Here is a 25075-nt window from a genome sequence, read left to right on the forward strand (position 1 = left end):
AATTTTGTTTCTCTTTGACAAATAAAGAGAAATATGATGAATCAATACTGCAATCGGGAAAGATAATCTTATTTATAGAAATGCTCTAAGAGTTTCATATTCCTAACTTGTTTCGGTATTAAGTCAGCATATTTCATATTCCTAACTTATCTCGTCATTAAGTCAGGAATGTAATTGATGGTATCTACACAATTAATTTTCATAATAATTATATCCCTTATCTAAATAACTTTACTTTAATTAGATCACTTTAATTTTGATTAATCAAAATAATAATTTAATATATTTAATTATACATATGTTGATGCTTAAAATTCTAACATTATGTATTTAAATTTGTTTACGCTTATGTTTGATATTTAACTAAATATGATTTATATCATGCTTGAAAAAGAATTGCATGGTTCTTCTCATCATAGATACCAATACAAAACATACTTAATTTGTCCTTATAGTCTTAATAAATGTATAAAAATAAAAGTAATATTGTCCTAATCCACTAGGATAGATTGGCTAAGAAACATATTAAAAAATAAAAAACACAACCCACATTAGTGCATAAATATTTATTGCTCGTATATAGAAGTATAGAAAGAGTTTTGACAGACCGGAAGTAATATTTTCTTTGAATTGTGACTCTGTCCTTAATAGGAAATTTTTTATATAAGAGAATTGATAGACTATAAGGTTAGGGATTTGGGCAATCCTTACAATCTATCATGAATAATAAAATATTGACGATTGATGCATAAATTTGTAAAAATATTATCTATATGGTGTGAGTTAGTTGAAGTTTGGGTCAAAAGAATGCTTATTTTATTTTATTAGATTAGGTTAAGTCTCTAAAAAGATTAGGTTAATCTCGTTTTCTTCATATGAATACTTATTTTATTAGATTAGGTTAAGTCTCTAAAAAGATATAGTTTATGCATTAGCAGTTTTACTTTATTTTTTTATTTTATTTTTTTACTTTCACTTTTATTTTTATTTTGTTTGTCTCATTTCACTTATTTGTTTAATTGTTCTAATTATTTATTTGTTTGAAGAAAAATTTAAGGTTTTTGTGAGGATTGTTGGAACGTAAAGTAAAAAAAAAAAAACTCGAATTTTCTTTAGTCCCACACTGCATGTTTAGAAATTTCTCACTCTACTCATATATATATATATATATACACACTAGATTTGAGATTGGTATGTTTAAGGATAGAAGAGAATATTACTATTTCTTTTCCTCTTAAATTTTATTTATGATTGATGAATGGATCATATTCGATGTCTCATGTTCATGTTCATGACATAGCTTATAACGTACTTTTGGGTTTTATTCATATCAAGATATGTTTAAGTAGAGCAGTAAATATTCAAAGTTTGGCATATTGTTAATGAGAATTGCAAGGAAATATGAGGCATGTTCGTTCATTCGTTATATATGATTGTCTACGACATGATCGGGAATGATGCAAGGGATAAATAAAATTTTATTTCCTTACAGATAAGTCACTATAAATTTATTTATTAATAATTTATCATGATAAATTTTATCTATTTATAGGATCATAAAATGATAGTTACAAAAAGACACAATTATCAAGGTTACATTAAGTAGTACTATCAAATTTATTAGTGGTTCATTATTTTTATAATCTTCTTTTTCATGTTGATCTTTGTAATTGCGTAAACTCTTTATTCTCACTGAATTTTACTCTAATTCATAAAAAAAATTTAGATGTTATAATTGTTTTCACCTATATGATCGATCATTCGGTCATCTCTTTTAATTAAATATAATTCTCTTAACATCATATATTTTATTAAGGACGAATAAAACATTTTGCTAGAAGCAACGTTTACAATTAAATATAATTCTCTTAACATCATATTTTATTATGGTCGAATAAAACATTTTGCTAGAAGCAACCCCACACACACTAGACTTGACGTTTACGATCACGTGATCAATGTCTCTTGAAATGTGTCAAGATTCATGCGACCACTCGATGGACGATGCAGATGGGAGCTAAAAAGGGCCCCCCTTTCTTCTCATATAAATAATAATGTGCCTCTCTTCCTTTCCCCACCCACCGTATATCGTTGTGACATGCTCATGCTTCTTTCGACGTTATTTGTTGTCTTTGTTTTCCTCTCGTGGGTATTTATTTTTTGATGGTCTTATTTGGTTACACGATCAAGCTCGCTATAGGATCGCTCAAAACAACAATCTCCTCGTCTTTGATTATTCTAAATACATCAAAAAGTTATTTCATTTTTGCAAGCCAATCAAAATTGTACCTCTAGAGATAGATATCCCTCGTGTGATTTTTAATTTTTTTTTTTAAAGGAAAAAAAATGAAAAAAAAAGATAGTTAGAGCATCCTATCTTATCTTACACTAAAACAGCAATGCTAAGGAAAACGCTTAGTGCGTATAACGAACGCACTGAAACAAAAGGACCTAACAAAACCACCCAATTAGATCCTAAAACTGATTGTTTATGGATAGCCATAAACATGTTGATGTAATAGCAAGCGAGTAATATATGGATCAACTTCGTCGCCAAATGCCAAGCACAGTTATCTAACAAAACCATATCGAACCCATATACTGTTTGTTACGTTAGATAATAATAACTGGCTATAGAGTCACACCACAACACAATATAATGGTGTGGACATAACAACTCAGATTGCATGACAACTCCATGGCTTGGGTGGGTGTATAGCAGACTAAAAGAAAGCCAGCCAATCCTATTGTACTGCAGTCGGTAAATTAAATGCCCGGTCCATCACACTAAATGTAAATGGCCATGCTGCTGCAGTCGTGTGATGGCATGTGAGTTTCATTTGGACGACAGTGATGGCTTTCATCTAACGTAACAGCGATGCCATACTGCTAACATCATTTGGCAGTGGACGCCATAACAATAGTCACACACCATACAACTTTTATAATCACACTTATCTTATGTCTTTGGAACAGCAGGGTATCTATCTATCTATCTTTCTTTCTATCTATCTTATGTCCTTCCCATAACACCAGGGTAACCAAAGGGGAGGGGAGGGGGGACCTCATAACACTGGTGTCAAGTATTCTTGAGTTAATACATTCCAAGTGTGATCCCACCCACTTTTATTTTTTTAAAAGTCCCAATCGAGAATTTTATTATCTCCTTTTCTTAAAAAATAAAAATTTATTTGTGTGTGGATCATTTTCAATATCTCCACATTCTTTCTTGAACTCGTAGAGGATTAAGAAATGACCTTATGACAACGTATAACGTGTTTTCGGATTTTACTCATAATCTTTCTTTTAGTCTTTTAGCCCTTTTATTTTAATTGTGTTAGATTTTTGTAATTATTGAGCTAATAATCTGAGAAAGTAGACACACAATTATTATTGAATTAGTCATAGTTATAATTGTGCAAATAGCTAGAAGAACTTGATAACACAATAACTAAAATGTGTTTTTACAAGATTTCCCTGATGATTTAATGCTTGTTACGTACGTTACTAAGAACATCACTAATTCAAAAGGAAACAAAATTAGCTTGAGAATGGGTTGGTTGCTAGAGGAGTGAGTACCTTTAAGATTTAATCCATCTTGTATTTCTCTTAAACATAAAAATATATTTTAAGTAAATAAAGATTATACCTTATATTTGTTTGACTCATAAAAAAACTATAGAAAGTTAGAGGTGATTTATAAAGAGTACAAAGATTCCTCCTCATTTGCTAGAACGATAGATATAACCTTCGATGTATATATATATATATAGAATAACCACTATATAAAGACAGAAAGGTTGCTGCTCCAAGTAAAGAGAAAGCCAAAGATAAGAAGGTCACGAGAGCTAGGGATTGTGACCATCTTACTGTAAGCTCGATTATGTGACCTAGCGTGGCCAATGGGAGACAGCGCCCATGAGAGGAGATGGAGAGAAATAAAAAAAAAAGGCAATGAACAACGACAAAAGAAGCATGGGCGTGGTCACAACAAAGGGAGTTTAACATCCAGAAAAAGTAGGGAGAGCAGTCGAACATTCACAAGTTGGGAGTCCAATCATAATAATGCATATACCCAAAGCCATGTCTTCCTTACCAAGTAAGTATAAAGCAAGGGATGAATAAGAGATGGGAATAGATAGCAAGTGTGGTGGGGGAAAGGGGGAGAGACAGACACATTTATTTATTTATAGGAGAACAAAAAAAAAAAAAAAAAAGGGATTTTCTTACCTCCCTCAAACATCTGTATCACCCATTAGGTGTTCACATCAATCTCAACACATTTCGATAGGGAGAGATTAGGTGGTTGTGAACATCATGTGTGTATGATTGCTTCTAGTGAAATGTTATATTCATCTTCTATAAAATATTATATTAAAAAAATTAAACTTAATTAAAAGAGTGGATCGAAACCTTTCGAGAAAAAAATAATTATAATCTCTAGAATTTAAGAAGAATAAAAATTTGAGTTTAAAAATAATAAATCACTAATAAGTTTGATAAATTATATACAATAAATACAACTTTAACTCTCAATAAGATCTAGTATAGGATTTATCATGATAAAATATAAAAAGAAGTGAGAAACAGAAATAAAACTAAGGATATTATTATTGTGTCATACGCTATCGACTGGTTATTTCAAATCCACCAAATGAGAGTAGTAGTAGTCCTCGTGAAAACACAAAGGACGTTTAGGCTAATAAACGCAGCCACCATATATAAAACTTTAAATTTAAAAGGCAAAGAGATAATACAATTCTCTTCATCCGGTACAAGTTTCAGGTTTGGTGAATATATATATAGGTGAGAGTAGACTTAGAAAATTCTAAACAGGCGATGTGGGACTAAAGGGAGTTTGGCTTTTTTTCCACCATAGGTTCCAACATTAAAAAAAAAAAAAAAAAAAAACTCAAATTTTCTTTTAAAAAATAAATAATTAGAACAAGTAAGCAAATAAGTGAAATGAGACAAACAAAATAATAAAACAATAGCAAAAAACTAAAATAAAAATTGCTGATGCATATATTATGCAGTTAATAAGGTTTCTTTTCAAGGACTTCAAATCATGTCTTCAACTACGTTTTTTTTTTTCTTTTTAACTAAATTAGTTAAAATATATTTTTTTGTAAATTTGCTTGATAACAGTCATGCATAAGTAATTTATTTATTCATAAGAGATTCTAAGAATTATTTAGATCCTTAGCTATAGAAAAATTCTTATCTGAGATATGTGTAGAGTCATATCTCTTAAAAAAATATCGTTTCAAATATCTTTTAGAGTTAAAATTCTTCTGATGCCTCTATAGAGAAGCAATAAAAATTCATCATAAGGATAGTGATTATAATTAAGCTCCATTTATGCACTAATATATTTTTTTTTTATTTTTTAATATTCTCCTTGACTAATAAATTAATTTATTATTATCACATTGAACCTCTTTCCAGAGATCTCCCATCACAAAAGTTAGGTCCTCAGAGTTGGAAAATATTTTATAGGCTAACCTATCATACTAGGATAATAATCCTTTCACTTATATCTTTATTAAGACTATTATGATAAATTATATAATTATATCAATTTTTTATGTTGGAATCCACGAAGAGAATAAACGTATGTTTTCTAGATCATGTATTTAATTAATTAACATATATACTCAAAATATAAATCAAAATATTGATAAGATATGTAAGGCTCTCATATTTCTAATAAAATTTAATATAAAAGAATTAATAATATGCTCATGATATTGCACATGCAAATTGTCATTTTTTTCATAATTATTATGAAATTATTAAATAGCATAAATATTATCGTTAACATGAATTGAAGTCCCACAACTCAAGAAAATTAACATCAAGGTTAACATAAAACTCTTGGTAGTTTTACTACCAATTTCGAGTGTCATAACATTTTCATGATTTATATATGCATCATATTCATCATTAACTTCACATGTGTATAATACTTTATCATGAAAAATAAATATTAACTTTTGTGTACTATGTCCCTCACATTTCAAGGTTGAGTCTACCATTCAAGGAAACATCATGGATTAGTCTTATGAAAGAAAAAGATAGATAGAACGAAACTATTGCATTTATGCCGACATATTTGAAAAAAATATCATGTTAAATTTGTTCATATTTTTCATACTTTATGAATTAGATTGATGTACAAAATGCAGATGGAATGCCAAATAAACTTAGTGTCTTCATTCTTGTTTTGTTGTTTAAGTATATGACCTTAACTCTATGCTTACTTTTTGGTCCAAAACACAAAAAGATAACATGATATTTTTTTATAATGAGCTACCTGTTTTTCTTAATGTTATTGAAGAAAAAGATAAAGATATGAAGTCACATGTAGTTAGTTCATTGCCTAATATTACTTTTTTAAGTTCATAACGTGCTTTCGAGTTTTACTCATAAATATCCTTTTAGTTTTTTTTCTTTTAATTTTAATTATGTTATTTTTTTTTACTCATAAATATTCTTTTTTTTTTAATCATTGATCTAACAATCTAAGGCTATTTCTAGATGTAGTTGCAGCGTTATTTATTTATTTATTGTTGATCGATATGAAATCTTTGTATCAATTTTAGTTCTTAATCAATGGTGATATTCTTATTTTCTTTGCAGTAATATGATAGGATTTCGTCTTAATACTATTCTTACATTCGAATGTTGGTTTAATACTTAGAATATTAGTGTCAAACATTATCCATTTGTTCGTTAATAATTTTCGATAAGAGGAATTTAGCCTCTAACCTTTGTTATTTAGGGCATATCATGATGAATGAAAAGAAAGTAAAAATAAGATTTTTCACATTCCTATATTTTTTGAAAGGAAAATCAGTGTTTCACATGCAAAAATGTATGTAGTGTTAAAGTGATTCTCATTTGTTAAATATTAATGATATGTTTTTTGGCTTTCCTGTTAGAAGAAAATATTTTAATTTGATGAAAGTTGGTGACTTCACTTTGCCCTAATCACTCATCTAATGCTGGCTCTTGAGAGCATCACTATGGTAGATAAGTTTACATTTTTGGGACATTTTCATTATTCAGCAGCATTGAATGGGTTTTTTTTCTTTGTAGTGAATTACAGTTATGTGCTCTAAACCAAAGTTAGAATGAATCTCTTGCTTGACTAGAAGTTTAAAGGGCCACTATTAAAATTACTTGTGAAATGTAGCTGCTTCATTACTTTTGACATGATGATGGATGGATGGATGGATGGATGGAAGAATAAAATATGATAGAGGGCTTGATGGATTGAACAGAACAATCAATGTAGATGGGCTGTTCTGTAGATAATTAAATTGGCTCAAAAAATGGTTATTTAATAGTTGATATTTCATTTCTTCACCTCCGCTGTCCTTTTAATATTTTGGACTTTTCACCTTTCTTTGAGTTAGCAGTGCATAAAATCTATAATATATTATATTAAATATAAAAATAATATTTTATATTAGGATTAAAATCAAATAATTAGATCTGATTTAATGATGCATAACTTTTGATGTCATCTTAAAAGAGATCTCTATTTGAACGGCAAAGATACAATATTTAATCCTTTTCCTTTCTTCCTATTTTTTCACATGACCAATCAGGAAGAAGAGTCATGGAAAGACGGTAATCCCTCAACTGAGATAACCTCTCTATTTTTTTTTATTTCTCATGTTTAGTACCTAGAGATCCTCATATGGTCTAGGATAAATAATAGGGAGAGTTTTTTCCATCAAGTTTATCTCCTAAGGAATCCTACTTTAAGTGGACTTCTTTTCTATTGATCAATATATTTAATCAAAATTTAATTAGTTATATTATATATATATATATATATATATATATATATATATATATATATATATATCTTATCCAATTATAATGTGCCAGAAAATCTAATATTCTCCCACTTAGCCTATCAATTGATAAGATATAAAAAAATTCAAAATCAAAATAAATAAAATAAAAAATTATTTAAAAATAATTTTACATAATTGGATTCTAAAGAATTTTTTAAAAGTATTTTATACATGATCATGAATTTTAAAACAAGCCAATAAGTCTAATAAACATAATAATACTATATTAAGGCTAACTATCAATGCGAGTCATAGCGGTTATATATAATCAATGTCATACTCCCTTCTATGTATCACAACATTGTTAATCTTTCCTAATATAGTCTATAATGACCCCTGTAATTTATCTTATTAAGACAATCCTATTATTACATTCAACTATAATATGCATAAACATAAACGTAAATAGGATAACAGAAACAAATAACTTTAATTAAACAAGAAAAATAACAATAATAGTATCCACATAAACATGCATTACCATATCTTTTATCTTTTATGACTTGTTCACAAGTCTCATTCTAACATTTTACATTATAAAGCTTTTGTCAATGGATTAGCTATCATCATAGTGGTGCTTAGGTTCTTAATTGACATTTGTTATTTCTGGACTTTTATCTAACCATCAAGTACTTTATCTCGATGTGCTTGGAATCACTAGAGTATTTTCCATTCTTAGAGAAGAAAATTGCTGCAATGTTATCACAAAATATCTTCACAAAATATTTTTAGTGGCCTGGCAATTGAGTCGACCACACCAAATCCTGAGATGAAATTCGTAGCCATAAAGCTTGATTTGTAGCCTCAAAACATGTCACAAATTTAGCTTCCATGATTGATGATGTAATAAGCGATTGCTTTACACTTTTTCAAGAAATTACCCCACCAGCTAACTGTTGGGAAATCATGGGGGGCGACATCATATGCGCAGCGGAAGAATAAGAAAACAAAATCCCTGATTCCCAAAAAGATGTTCGTCGTCGTGCGAAGATTGGTGCGCAAAAATCCGCAAAACACAAAACTGCGTATAGAGATTGTGTTACCTAGGGAGATCGTATATCCCTGTTTCCTTGCAGATCTTTAGGAGAGGGTGAAGGAGGTCAAGCGTCCTCCTCTCTAGCGGTGATCCACACAGTAGGGTTGCGACGACGCTCCTCAAATCTTCAGGCCTACACTGAGGTGGAGAGGGAGAGGAGAATAGGAAAGGCAAGCAAAGACTCTAGCCTATGAGACTGTGAATCCCTCCTATTTATAGAGATCCCGTGTCAAACCCTAATGGGTCCTTCCCTAGTGGGTATTGGATCTGCATCCAATAAGACAAGGGCTCCGTCGGATATCTCATATCCGAACCTCTACTCATCGCAATGCCTACCATATGCGTGTGACCCTCTAGACCCAATATTGAGCTGGCCGTGAGTCATACCTGTCAGAACTCCTTCTAACTCAGTGAATTATTATCTCTGTAATAATTCACTCGACTCATCGACTACGGACGTACTAGGCCACTACGCCGTAGTCCCCAGACGATACAGGGGAATCCAATCCATTGGACCTGTCTATCCTCAGTTACCATGTACCTATAGTCCCTCATCTATCTAATATCCTAGAGACCGTATATCGAGCATGGTGCTGTCAGACCCATACGGTTTCTACTCGAGTCTCGCTCTAATCGGATTCTCCCGGAGAACTCTTTCTCTCTCAACCCGAATGACCCTGGCTAGGGATTTGTCTGAGCAAGAACACATAGGATATTCCTCTCATGACGCCGAGAGTGGATGATCCTCTATTGACACTCAATAGCCCTCGTAAGGTCGACTACCACTCCCAATGACCAACTGTACTAGATCTGGGGACAGCCAAACCTATAAGTTTGGTATCAAAAAGCGGAGCACTCATACAGGACATCCTTGGTGTCTCAAGTCTAAGGACCAGATATACCACTAGGACTACGGAATCGCTGTCTGACAATAAGGCATCATCAACCTCTAGCATTCCGTAAGCGGATCAATCGGTGAACTCATTCTCCAATGAGCACCTGTATTGTATCCCTAATGTCCCTACACGAGCAGCTATGAGACCAGCTGCATCTATCATATGGACGGGTATACAGCACACCAGTCTATCCGGTTATCACGATGTCCCTCTCGAGTAACCTATGACCGGGATTATTTAGGATATGTGTTTAAAGGTGAATCGATCTCATTATCGTGATCTCATCACGATCCGATTCCCATTGCACAAATCCAAGGACATCACAATATATATATGCATTTATGCAATAGTTATAAAGTGATATACGCCAAAATATAATAAGCAAAAAGATTCTGTATCAAGTCACATGTGCCATCACTCACGTGATTGGCTTGCTGGGCACCTATGACTAGCAATCTCCCACTTGACCTAAAGCCAATCACCTATGTGTCTGATCCCCATCAGACTCCTGTGACGCTCAAAGACAATCTGAGACAACGGCTTTGTCAGTGGATCTGCAATGTTATCTTCGGATGGAACTCTTTCCACTACTACATCTCCTCGGGTTACGATCTCTCTTATAAGCTGGAACCTCCTCAGAACACTTCTGATGAGACCCGGGTTCCCTTATTTGAGTAATCACCCCATAGTTGTCGCAATATAAGGAAGTCGACTTGTCGCTATCTGTATCGACTCCCAAATCTGTGATGAACTTCTTACCCAGACTCCCTCCTTTGCTGCATCCGATGCAGCAATGTACTCCGCCTCTGTGGTCGAGTCAGCAGTGGTATCTTGCTTGGAACTCTTCCAGCACACTGCTCCTCCATTCAAGGTGTACACATACCCTGAATTCGACTTGCTATCATCGACATCAGACTGAAAACTTGAGTCAGTGAAGCTTTCAACCTTAAGGCTATTACTTCCATATACTAGTAAAAGATCCTTAGTCCTTCTCAAGTACTTAAGGATACGCTTTACTGCTTTCCAGTGCTCCAAGCCTAGATCCGCCTGATACCTGCTCGTAACACTCAGAGCATGCGCTATATCAGGCCTAGTACATAGCATGGCATACATGATAGACCCTATTGTTGAGGCATAATGTATCATATTCATGTTTGTCCTTTGGAATTTTCCATGCCAAACCTTTTGACAATGGTTTCTATGTACCTGGACTGGGACAAGCCAAGCATCCTCTTGGATCTATCTCTATAGATTCTAATCCCCAAGATATAGGATGCTTCCCCTAAGTCCTTTATGGAGAAGTGTCTAGATAACCAAGTCTTTACTGTGGATAGCATTCCTACGTCATTCCCAATGATGAGGATGTCATCCACATATAACACCAAAAAAGGTGATAGCGCTCCCACTTACCTTCTTGTACACACAAGGCTCATCTTCATTCTTAACGAAATCATAAGATCTGATTGACTCATCAAATCTTATGTTCCAACTTCGGGAAGCTTGCTTTAGTCCATAAATGGATTTAAGCAACCTACACACTTTATCTGGGCAGTTCTTGGACACGAATCCCTCAGGTTGTATCATATACACCTCCTCCTCGAGGCTCCCATTGAGGAATGCGATTTTTACATCCATCTACTAGATCTCATAATCATAGTGTGCTGCAATAGCCAATGGAATTCTGATGGATTTTAGCATTACTACGGGTGAGAAGGTTTCGTCGTAGTCAACACCTTGCCTTTGACGATACCCTTTAGCCAATAGCCTTGCTTTATAGGTCTCTACCTTTCCATCTACTCCGATCTTTTTCTTAAAGATCCATTTGCAACCGATGGGTACAATACCTTCGGGCGCATCAACTAGGTTCCAAATCTTATTGGAGTACATAGAATCCATCTCAGAATTCATGGCTTCTTGCCACTTCCCGGAGTCTATACTCATAATAGCCTCCTCGTAGGTCTGAGGATCAATATTCTCAGCATCCTCTCCTCTAATATGTCCCACATATCTCTCAGGAGGATGAGATACTCTATCAGACCTGCGTAAAGTTGAAACTTGTGTATTAGGTACCTGAACAGACTCGGGCTGTAGAGTGGTGCTTGAGCTTGGTTCTCTAACTTCGCTCAACTCTATCATTCTCCCACTGTCTCTGCCAAGAATGTGTTCCTTCTCGAGGAACACTGCTCTCTTAGCTACAAAGACCTTTTGGTCCTCGAGATGATAAAAATAATACCCACAAGTTTCCTTGGGGTATCCCACAAATATGCATCGCTCTGTCCTTGATTCTAACTTATCGGGGTTGTGTCTTTTAACGTGGGCAGGGCAGCCCCAAATCTTAACAACCTTAAGATCAGGCTTCTTCCCTTTCCATATCTCATATGATGTAGACACTACCGACTTAGTTGGAACTCTGTTCAGAAGGTAAGCTGCGGTTTCTAGGGCATATCCCCATAATGAGATGGGTAGGTCAGCGAAACTCATCATGGGCCGTACCATATCTAATAAAGTACGATTTCTCCTTTCAGAGACACCATTGAGCTGAGGTGTGTAAGGAGGTGTTCATTGGGATAATATCCCATGGTCCTTGAGGAACTGAGTAAACTCTGTACTTAAGTACTCACCTCCTCGATCTGATCGAAGAGTTTTGATACTCTTTCCAGTCTGGTTCTCCACCTCATTCTTATACTCTCCGAATTTCTCAAAGGCCTCGGACTTGTACTTCATTAAGTACACATATCCATACCTTGAGAAATCATTAGTAAATGTAATGAAGTAGGAGTAACCTCCAATGGCATGAGTTGACATGGGTCCACATACATCACTATGTATGAGTTCCAACAACTCAGTGGCTCTCTCTCCAGTTCCACTAAATGGAGAGTTGGTTAATTTTCCACGAATGCAAGGCTCACAAGTTGCATAAGACATATAGTCGAATGGATCTAGATATCCATCATTTAGCAACTTTTGAATCCTTCTTTCATGGATGTGACCTAGCCTACTATGCCACAGGTATACACTGTTCAACTCATCTCATTTCCTTTTGGACACATTTACATTCATGATATGTGGAGTAGTGTCTAACATAAATAAACCATTATGCAATGTTCCTTTCATGATGATCTTATCATCTAATAATATTGAACAACCATTGTTCTCAAAAACAAATTTATATCCACTAACTATTAAACATGAAATGGAGATAATGTTTTTGATAATAGAAGGAACAAAATAACATGCATCTAATGCAATAAAAGCTCCACTAGGCAGATGTAGGGCGACCTCGCCAACAGCTAATACAGCAACTTTTGCTCCATTACCCATCTTGAGGTCCATCTCGCCTCTCTCTAGTCTCCTAGGTCTTGCCAGAACCTGCAACGAATTGCATATATGATAAGCACTACCGGTATCCAATACCCAAGTGTTATCATAAGAGTCTGACAAATGGAGACTGATCATGAATGTACTTGAAGCTTCATCAAGCTTTTGTTTCGCCCTTTTTGCAAGATACTCTTTGCAGTTTCTCTTCCAATGCCCATCTTTACCACAGTGGAAGCACTGGCCTTTGTCTTTTGCTGGGTCTTTCTTAGCAACCTTTGCTTTACCTTGTTTGCCCTTGCCCTTTCCCTTCTTAAGGGACCTTTCTGCTTTCCTTTTCTTTCTGGACTCACCAGTGTAGAGAACTGGCTTCTCTTTCTTAATAGTACTCTCTGCCTCCCTCAACATATTGAGGAGCTCTGGGAGAGTCACCTCAAGCTTGTTCATATTAAAATTCATTATGAACTGTGAAAAGAAATCTGGTAGGGACTGAAGCACAATGTCCACACACAAGTTATCCTCTAGGACCATTCCTAGACCTGTGAGTTTCTTTATCCACTCAATCATCTTTAGGACATGGTTCTGAACCGGTGTCCCCTCAGTCATCCTAGCATGGAAAAGGCTCTTGGATATCTCATATCGTTGAGTCCTTCCCTGTTCCTCAAACAATTTACGGACATGTAGGAGAATGGATTTGGCATCCATCTTTTCATGTTGTCTCTGTAACTCTGGAGTCATAGAGCCCAACATATAGCACTGAGCAAGAGTGGAGTCATCAATGTACTTCACGTAGCGAGCGATCTCATCCTCGCTTGCCACTTCTTCGAGTGTAGGCATCACTGTATCAAGGACGTACACGATTTTCTCCGCTGTGAGAACAATTCTCAAGTTACGGAGCCAATCCGTATAATTTGGACCAGTGAGGCGGTTGACATCAAGTATGCCACGTAAGGGATTTGAAAGCGACATTTTCTGAAAATAAAGATGTAGCAGAAATGAATAACATGCAGATTTTGCAAGAAATAAACTATCAAGATATGGACTTCTATCTTAATATGCTCCCACTATTTTACTATCAAGTCACGCGACACCCTCAGCATGTAAAACGGAAGTCTCCGGCAGACTTCTAGTGGGGATCAGGATCCAATCAGCGTCTTAGTGTAACCTCGAGGGACTCGACCAATCACACTAAGCCTAAAAGGTAGGCAACTCTTGCCGATCACAACTCCTTGTGATTCCCGTCCTGTTCGGCCTCCGAATCACCATGGCCTCGAGGGACTCGACCAACCATGATGCTTGGTTAAGTCAACACCTTCGTTACAAGATGAGTCTGATTTGATGATATACCCTCGAGGGACTCGACCAAGCATACCATGTCCTCAGGTCACCGGTGACATCTTTATGTCATAAGCAAGATAGCGAATCGTGATATAGGTGAGTCTCGAGGGACTCGACCAACTCAACCTATACCGGGAATCGGTTCCTACTCATAACGATGGAAGGCCACGTGGGTCAATCTAATTGCCTCACGTTTACCGACTTAATATTATCGAGAGATGTTTCTATGATTTGGTCTCCTAATATGACATGTCACACATATACATATTTAATATATATCTATATCGCATGCAAATATATATACATATCTAGTATGTGTATAAGCAATCACATCAGATGATCATGGACCACAACCTAATATGATTAGGCCCGAGCCAGTAGGCCTAATCACTCACATCAAGATCTATGTGTGCAACGGTGCATCTCCATGCCCTGTGATCGTCCATCTCGTCCTCGTTAGTTTCGTCGACATCTTGATGCATCTCCATGCATCACGATCGTCCGTCTCGTGGGTCCCGCTATCGCATCCACGCTCCCGCTGCACCTCCTCATATGATTACAACTTAATCATAGGCACGCAGGCCCGACAATAAACGAGAAATATAATGGAGGTTCGCAGACCTCAATAATAATAATCACAAATACACACATCACACGGTCCATGATCATCCGTCCACACATCATACATCACATGTATAAATAATCATCATCATGTAGGACTACTAGATAATAATAAAAATAATAATCAACTAAACCTTTTAATTAATTAATATTTTTCTGAAATCAGGGACAGGTAGGGAATTTCTCAATTCCTAAGGGTATTTTCGTAATTTGGACAAAAAACAGAAACTGGAATTTCTCAAATTCCGAGGGGTAAAATTGTCTTTTTCCCAGAAAACCCTAATGCCCTCTTTCTGCTGCCGCTGCCGCCGCCGCCACCCGGCTGGCGGCGGCCTGTGCGGCGGGTCGAGGGCGCTGCCCTCGCCTGCAGGCGGCACGCCCGCTGGCGGCGCTGCCGCTGCAGGTGGGCTCCCCTTTCGGGCGCCGCTGCCTCCGCAGGCGGTGCTGTCCCGCCGGGCGGCCGCCCCTGTGGGGGGGGTTTCGCCCGCGGGAGCAGCGGCGGCATGCGTCGCTGCCCTGCGGCGCCTCTGCCCGTGGGCTGCCAGCCCCGCCAGCAGCAAGCCTGCTGCAAGCAGACCACCGGCCGGCTGCTGCAGGCACAGCGCTTGCGCATGCGCCGGCGCTGTGCTGCCTGGCTGCGGCTGCGGCTGCCGCTGCAGGTGGCTGCAGGCATGCAGATCGAGGGCAGCAACTGTTGCTGCCCTTCCTCGCTTTTGCGTCAACGATTTTGACGTCAAAATTCTTCCTAAACACAATACACGCAGTTCAAAACCAATCATTCGCACGAACAACCTGGCTCTGATACCACTGTTGGGAAATCATGGGGGACGACATCATATGCGCAGCGGAAGAATAAGAAAACAAAATCCCCGATTCCCAAAAAGATGTTCGTCGTCGTGCGAAGATTGGTGCGCAAAAATCCGCAAAACACAAAACTGCGTATAGAGATTGTGTTACCTAGGGAGATCGTATATCCCTGTTTCCTTGCAGATCTTTAGGAGAGGGTGAAGGAGGTCAAGCGTCCTCCTCTCTAGCGGTGATCCACACAGTAGGGTTGCGACGACGCTCCTCAAATCTCCAGGCCTACTCTGAGGTGGAGAGGGAGAGGAGAATAGGAAAGGCAAGCAAAGACTCTAGCCTATGAGGCTGTGAATCCCTCCTATTTATAGAGATCCCGTGTCAAACCCTAATGGGTCCTTCCCTAGTGGGTATTGGATCTGCATCCAATAAGACAAGGGCTCCGTCGGATATCTCATATCCGAACCTCTACTCATCGCAATGCCTACCATATGCGTGTGACCCTCTAGACCCAATATCGAGCTGGCCGTGAGTCATACCTGTCAGAACTCCTTCTAACTCAGTGTAATAATTCACTCGACTCATCGATTACGGACGTACTAGGCCACTACGCCGTAGTCCCTAGACGATACAGGGGAATCCAATCCATTGGACCTGTCTGTCCTCAGTTACCATGTACCTATAGTCCCTCATCTATCTAATATCCTAGAGACCGTATATCGAGCATGGTGCTGTCAGACCCATACGGATTCTACTCGAGTCTCGCTCTAATCGGATTCTCCCGGAGAACTCTTTCTCTCTCAACCCGAATGACCCTGGCCAGGGATTTGTCTGAGCAAGAACACATAGGATATTCCTCTCATGACGCCGAGAGTGGATGATCCTCTATTGACACTCAATAGCCCTCGTAAGGTCGACTACCACTCCCAATGACCAGCTGTACTAGATCTGGGGACAGCCAAACCTATAAGTCTGGTATCAAAGAGTGGAGCACTCATACAGGACATCCTTGGTGTCTCAAGTCTAAGGACCAGATATACCACTAGGACTACGGAAGCGCTGTCTAACAATAAGGCATCATCAACCATCCAGCATTCCGTAAGCAGATCAATCAGTGAACTCATTCTCCAATGAGCACCTGTACTGTATCCCTAGTGTCCCTACACGAGCAGCTATGAGACCAGCTGCATCCATCATATGGACGGGTATACAGCACACCAGTCTATCCGGTTATCACGATGTCCCTCTCGAGTAACCTATGACCGGGATTATTTAGGATATGTGTTTAAAGGTGAATCGATCTCATTATCGTGATCTCATCACGATCCGATTCTCATTGCACAAATCCAAGGACATCATAATATATATATGCATTTATGCAATAGTTATAAAGTGATATACGCCAAAATATAATAAGCAAAAAGATTCTGTATCAAGTCACACGTGCCATCACTCACGTGATTGGTTTGCTGGGCACCTATGACTAGCACTAACATGAATACAAATCCTGAAGTGGACTTCCTACTGTCGAGGTAATTTACAAAATCAGCATATGAATATCCTGTCACTTCGAGCTGATCTGATCTCTTATATGTGAGCATAAAATCTTTCGTCCCCTATAGATATCTCATTATTTTTTTTACAGCTTTCTAATGTTCCATTCCTGGGTTGCTTTGGTATCTTCCTAGCATTGCAACTACAAAACTGATATCTGGTCTTGTATATGTTTGAGCATATAATAGACTTCCAATTGCGCACCCATCAGAAATATTCTTTATTTGATTCTTTTCTAAGTCATTTTTTGGGTACTAGTTTTAATTGAATTTTTCATTGGCTAAGCAAAGCTGTATATTAAATCTCTCCAAAATATAATTAATATATTCTTTTTAAGATAATCATAATAATCCTTGAGATCTATCCATGAATATCTTAATGCCAATAACATAGGCTGCCTCATTCATATCAACCATTTTAAAGTTCTTGTTGAGAATATATATATATATATCCACTCCATCGATTCCTCTTCCGTCGAGGCCACTGGAGATTAACTACCCTTACAACTTGATTCTTCTTTTTACATGTTTAGGAGAGAACCTTTATAACTTATTTTTACAAAGCTTCTCTCACACTCTCCCTTAGAATGGTATCTAAATTTTAAGAGGAGAGACTCTATACTTTACAAGGGTTTTCAACTTTAGAAACATAGAGTTTTTTTATCACCTTTCATGTTGCTCCATGCAGGAATAGTTGGGGTATTTATAGACCCCAAATGACTTCAAAATTTGGAGCTAAAATTTAAATCCCCAAGATTTTGGGGTACGGGCGGTACCACCGCCTATAGCCTAACACTAAGTGGTACTACCACTTGGGAGACTATGTTTGTATCCAGATTGGTGGTACCATTGCTTGACAGTTTCGGAGGCTGAGTCTGGGTGATACCACCACCTAGATGGGCGGTGCCACAACCTGACATAGTCTCGAAGACTGTGCCACGACGGTTCTACCTGTTGGGTCACTATTTGGACCTTTCACTTAGCCCAACACAACCTAAACTTGGGCCAAATTGACCCCCAATTAATGGCCTAATTTTAACTCAATTATATGCTAATTATAAATTTTAAGATATTCACTAAGCTAAATAAGTTCATAAGTCTAGGTTTCTTCTAGCGATCTTCCAGCGAACTTCCGATGATCTCTCGGAAATGTTCCAGCAGACTCTCAACAAGCTCTTGGAGTTCACGACGATCTTCTTGGTGAGTTTCGATGAGATTCTTTGGCAAGCTCCTAGACTTCTTGGTCAATTCTGGTAGAACTTCCGACAAACGTCCGGACTTCTAACGAACTCTCAACAAAATCTCGTTCTTGACTCCGGGACTTCATTTCGCTTTATGTCTTGATCGCTATCATAGTTAATCCTGCACACTTAAAACCTACTTCGATTTAGATAATTATTATAAAGCTAATCAAATGTTATCCGGTCATGTTATTAGTTCATCGACGCCTCGTCCGATTCTTCAACGAATCATCCTCTCTTGTAGCCTATTGCCCAATCGATTAGGTGACCACCGTAACTTCGATTTCCTTAGCATAATTTTCACTTTTCTTGGCCCAATGCCCAAATCCATGGCCTGAAGCTTTCTGTTGATTCATCGACCGATCCTTTAGCTCGACGTTCAATCTTTTGACATATTTTTCTCTGGCCCAACATGATTCTTCTTGCTTTAATTGCTTCTCCCTGATCGAAGCTTCCTATGTCACTCAAAACGCAGATCAATTCATAAATAATATTAATTGGTTTTATCATCAAAATTCGAGATTCAACGATCTCTCATTTTTTTATGATAACAACCAATTAATGATGGAGTTTAAACAAACTCCCTCTATTAATATGCCGTATTGATTATAATCTTTGAATAAAAAAAATATAAGTATTTTACCACTGCATACAACATGAGTATTGAAATAACCAATTTATCACATCATGGCATGCATCATAAAATTATACATAATCAAAATTTCAATATATCATTCCATGCATGATCATCAACATAACTTCTCCCTCTTTGTCATCTAAAAAATGGAGAAGTACAACTATTCAATTTTTTGAGATACAATTTCAAATCATTGCAACATAATCTTAAGTTTTATCATCTTGCAAGCTAGTAATTTTCTTTGCAAAATTTTTATGCCTTTTAATGTATGCAAGATAGCAATTTTTTTGCATCTACTTGAAACATGCAAGCTAGCATTTTTACGTTTCTAGCAATTCTTTCTTGGTACAATTTGCAAGCTAGCAAATTTAGTAAGTTTTACATAATTTTAAAATATGCAAGCTAGCAAATTTTACACATGAAAGTTGGCAGAATTTTTTCATCATTCCATGCATGATTATCAATATAACTTCTTCCCCTATTTCATTGTCAAATAGAAGGGAAGAATACAATGTTATAATTCTTTACCCTTTTAGTAAGAAACATAGGAGTTCAAAAATAACATCTTGATTCATAAAAAAATCTCATGTATCAAATATCGAGAAATTAAGATCATGATTTGGATAAATAAAAATAAATCTTACCCCATAAAGTTTTCTTGTAAGAAATGTCAAGTGCATGATACTAAATTAATAAATTTTCAAATCAATATTACTTGGGTATACATGATACTAAAACATGGTTTCAAGTCTTCAATATATAACATGCATAATTTCAAACCATTACGTTTCATCCTTGCATGATACAAATCAATCATCACTATAGACATATCATATATGATACTAAAGCATTTATGATACCAAATATTAAAACAATATTTTTTAAGCATTTATCACTTTATGATTGTTGGTACCAAACATTCATTATTTATTTTCTCTCCCTTTGTCATCTACAAAAAGGAGAATCATTCAACAATGCAAGTGTTTGAAAGTATGTCAAGTAAGTTTTACACTAATTTATCCAAGCTAGCAAAAATGAGAAGTTAAGCAAAAACTTTGCATGAAAAATGAGAAGCTAGCATTTTTGCTTAAAAGCTTTTTGGTTCTTCTTAGCAAGTTTCTTTCTTCCTTTGTCATAAAAAGATAAAAAGAAGAGAAAGATGAGTATGGGAGAAATTCATTCTCCAAAAAGAATCAAGAACCAATTTCATAAAAAGAATTGAACCAAGTCAAATCTATAATAAATGAGTTTCATTGAATCAAGCTTCTATTTTAGCAAAGAGAAAAGATTCATTAAAAGGATCAAGATGTCCATACAAAATCAAATCCTTATTCTCGTAAATGATCATCAAATACTAAAAGTCCATGAATAAAAATTCTTCTTTCCTGAGAAGATTGAGGAAAAAACCATGAGAAATTATCATTAAATGAAGGATAAAAATTTTATGAATCAAGGCTCTCCTTTTGCAAGTAGAAAGATGATCTCGATTTAAAAAGAAAATTCAAGTTATGAAAAACCAAGAAATCCGAGAAAGGAATTCATACATTTGGAAGATTTAGCATGCCTAATTCTCTTCTAATGAAATCAAAATATTCCTCATTCAATTTCAAATCATCAAATCATCAAAATCACTTTTGAAGAAATTCATAAATAGATTCATTAATCTCTTTTTAAAAAATTGATAAAGTAGAGAAATTTTTTTTTTAAAGGAGAAAGCTTTCCTCTTTTTAGTGTTTCAATTCATATGATTGATTTCATGTAAGCAGGCCTAAATTTTTATGCCAAATAAAAACATGCATCAACGTTTAAAATCGAAAAAAAACTTTCTTTACGATAAGATCAATAAGCCATACATCACAAAGATCAACATACATAATTTCAAAATATAAACTTATTAAGCATGATCATTATGAATCATTACATTAGGCATGACATCAAAACATAGTTTCAAGTTTTAAAGGCATAGCATGCATAATTTCAAGCTATAAACTCATTAAGCATGGTTTCATTGAACATAAGACATCTTTAATCAAAATCGAAAAGCTATATGGAGATCATAAAAAATGCACATTATTGCTTCTTAAGAACATTTATAGGATTAATCTTATTTGGTATACAAGCATTAGATTTAAATTTAACATTTTGTTCCTTTATCATAAAACATGTAATTGTCATGATCATTTTCTTTTTTCAAAATAGCTAGAAAAAGAAGCATGATATCTATATTTTTAGTTACTAACTAATTTAAAAATAACTCATGAAAAAATATCAAGTAATTTTGAAATGAGACAAAAGGATTTTGATTACCTCGTCATCGAAAGTCGTTAAAGTATAGTTTACCACCTCGCTTTTGTTGGTTTATTCTTCATCTTCGGATGTGATAAGATCCTAAAATCTTATCATCGCTCTGATATCAAATGATAAGACCCTAAAGTCTTATCGTCGCTCTGATACCAATTGATAAGACCCTAAGGTCTTATCGTGGAAGAAAGGGGAGAAAGGGGAATGATACTGATCGCTTCGATGTGATCGACCTCCTTGATTACTTTCTCCTGAGAGATATATAAGACATATTGGAGGAGAGGATATTGAATGATTTTAAGAATATGTAACGACGATGAAAAGTACCAACAAAAGGAAGTAGAGAAAAAAAAAAAAAAACAAAGAAAGATAGTAGCGTAAAAACATCCGACCTGTGAATGGATATCAAGAAAACATCAACAAGTATGGAGCATAGATCCCCACACGGACATAAATTTTAATTCTAATGAAAAATATTTAATTTGATGGTTTATGGTCGAGATGGAGATCTCTTGGGACATTAAATAGTCTATGATTCTATTTGTGTTTTTTAACTCTCTTATCATCTCAGAGGTGATTCATTGGACAAGTTCATAGTACAAGTTTTCAAGCATGTTCCTAGTACAAGTCTTTATGGTCATCTGGATACATTTATAATAAACAGTACACGCTCGTGATAAAAAGTCTCAGAATAACTCGATCAAAGTTAAAAAGTTATCGTGAATCGATGAGGATCACCCAGATTTCTCATCTCCTATTCAAAAAAGTATGCAAGTTAGATTAATTTTGATGCATTGAGAGTTTGATATGTTGGATTGACAATCAAAATGGATACTGATAGGAATATTTTCTATTATTCTTGAGAAATAACAAATAGTTCAGCTTTAGAATTCATCGGATCAATAGTTCAGCTCCGAGTCTTGGACTCTCGGTTCAACCAAAGGTCCGACCTCCCACGACTCGAATCTCCGACCTTGCCATGTGATTTACCCACCGACGCCAGTTGTATAGCATACATCTTCTTCGGATCCCCATCACCTTCTCTTAAAGTTACCGGCGTTCCACCGACGTTCAACATTTTCAATATCTCACCCTTCACGGGCTCGCAAGGGGACTCCCATTTCCACCGCGTGTGACGATAACCACGGCGACAGCTATAGAGCCACCCGTCCCTTTCCTCACTGAACTCACTCACACACTTCTGCTCGCTATCATCCCACCGCTCCTGTCATGGCGAACCATTCGACGTACGCGGTCGCCGCCATCTTGGCCGTGGCGTTCATCCTCCCGGCCATCGCGCTTGCCGCGCGCGACGTCGCCGGCATCAAGCGGGGATTCGTCGTCCAGGGCCGCGTCTTCTGCGACACTTGCCGCGCTGGGTTCGAGACGCCGGCGTCGACCTACATCAGAGGTGAGGGTTTCCCCGCACTGCGTTCTAGCCTATCCATCTGTCTCCTCTGTTGTATTTTAGGCCGTCGGATCTTGCTCTGGTCCGGATGCAGATGCATCTGCGCCCGTAGGATCGGGAGTCTGCGAGAGGCATCTGAACTTTGTGATCTTGTTGCTTGTTTTTGGTAATCAGATCATGCTTGGTCTGATTACTGTTATTCTTTTGTTTAATCCGCTTGACAACGTGTAGTTCTTTTGATCGAAATGCGATTTTTAGGTAAAATGTGAATAAGTTTCATATTAGTACATAAAATGCCTATAACAAAAGAAAAAGGAAAAAGGAAAAGAAATGCATTTTTCTTATTTGTCCCTTTTCTTGGGTGGAAGCAATACAAGTGTGTTAAACATAGGGAAGACCATGTAGTTTTAGAATCCAATTTCTACAACGTCGATGAAATTAAGTTATTTTAGTGTCCCTGATCCAATACAAATCAAATAATAAAATATGTTAAGCTGAGCATATAAAACTTTATTTAGAATGTTACATGTTGATCAACATGCAGGAAAGTCAACATTCTTGATGGTTGATTATTTATTTGGTCACTCTTGATGTTGCTGATCATATGTGTAATAGTATGGATTTTGTTTAAGATTATTGCATATTAACTTTGGGATGGGAACCAAATGTCACTCACTGGTGCCAAGATTGGCCACAGTGCTTGTCACAGATAGGAGTACTGATCTAATATCTTGAAGGTCTATAACCACATATGACCTAAAATGTTTAAGCTTAAGCCTTATAAACCACTACAATGGTGCTTAAACTCTAGTTAATGATCAAAATGTTTATCTGGACATTCAAAACTTCCTTTAGTCTGTTACATGATGAACATGCAGGAAATGCCGACATATTCTTGATGGCTGAGTATTTGGTTAGTGTTGATGAACATGCAGGAAATGTCAATATATTCTTGATGGTTTAGTATTTTGGTTATTGTTGATGTTGCTAATTTATAATGATATGAAATTTATTTAAGATTTTTATACACTTGCTTTGGAGCTGGAAATGTTCCTCGTTTGTGCCAAGACTAGCCGTGGTCATTGATAGGAATAATGACCCGATAACTTGAAAGTTTATTTACCATATAGTAGTGTTGGATAGCCTTCTAAACTATCACAGTCAATCCTTTTACTCCTGATGTCAAACTAATTGGTTCTGCAGGTGCAAAGGTGAGCGTTGAGTGCCGATCGAGAATCACCGGTGCAAAGACATGCAGTTTCGACGGCACAACCGATCACACTGGCACCTACAACATCCTCATAGCAGACGAGTATGATGACCATGAGATCTGTGAATCTGTGCTCGTTAGCAGCCCAGAAAGTGGATGCAAGACTGTCCTCCGAGGTCGTGAGAGGGCTCGCGTGTTCCTCAGCCGCAACAATGGCATTGCATCAGACACCAGATTTGCAAACTCGCTCGGTTTCACCAAGGACACTCCCTTGTCGATCTGCACCCAGCTGCTTAAGAAGTATGAGCAATACGAAGTTTAATAGAAAATCTAGCTTACCTCTGTGCTACTTCGTTTGGTGCGCTAATGGTTCCTTAAGAATTTGAATTCTCATGGTACTCTATTGGATCTATGTGACATTCTGTATTAGCCGTGTCACTGCTGGTGATTAATATCTGCTACAACTCTGCTCAGCGTGCTTTCTGCTTTGCTTTCTGATGGTTGATATGCTGCTTGATTATAGCAATCAGTACTTCAGTTCATCCATTGATTTAGTGTTTGAAGGTATTTCTGGAGGCAAATAGATAAACAAATCCTCACCCTGAAATAAAAGTTTTGATATGCCTCACAAACAGGATATTTTCTTCTTCTTCTTTTTTCCTTTTTTAGTTGATAGATAATGAACAATAAAATCTTAAGTGAACTAAAGAGAGTCTTTTTTAAGTTGATGGATAATGAACATTAAAATCTAAAGTTTACTAGAGAGTCTAATAACAATGAAGATTTATGAATCATTGCTACTGATGGATACTGAACATTACCTCCTAATGTTGTTTTCAACAGCAGTCAA

General features: G+C 36.4%; 1 protein-coding gene and 1 pseudogene across 1 annotated transcript; one reads left to right on the top strand and one right to left on the bottom strand.

Annotated features, from left to right (window-relative positions):
* Positions 1–8245: 8245 nt before the first annotated feature.
* On the bottom strand, positions 8246–18348 carry LOC135596439 (uncharacterized; annotated as a pseudogene).
* A 4428-nt stretch (positions 18349–22776) lies between these two features.
* Positions 22777–24698, top strand: LOC135597250 (pollen-specific protein C13-like). Its single transcript, XM_065089958.1, has 2 exons — positions 22777–23018; positions 24219–24698. The coding sequence occupies exons 1-2, from the start codon at positions 22838–22840 to the stop codon at positions 24545–24547; spliced, it is 510 nt and encodes a 169-aa protein (XP_064946030.1). The 5' UTR covers positions 22777–22837; the 3' UTR covers positions 24548–24698.
* The last annotated feature ends 377 nt before the right edge of the window (positions 24699–25075 follow it).

This window comes from Musa acuminata, chromosome BXJ1-11, assembly GCF_036884655.1.
Source record: "Musa acuminata AAA Group cultivar baxijiao chromosome BXJ1-11, Cavendish_Baxijiao_AAA, whole genome shotgun sequence".
NCBI lineage: Eukaryota > Viridiplantae > Streptophyta > Magnoliopsida > Zingiberales > Musaceae > Musa > Musa acuminata.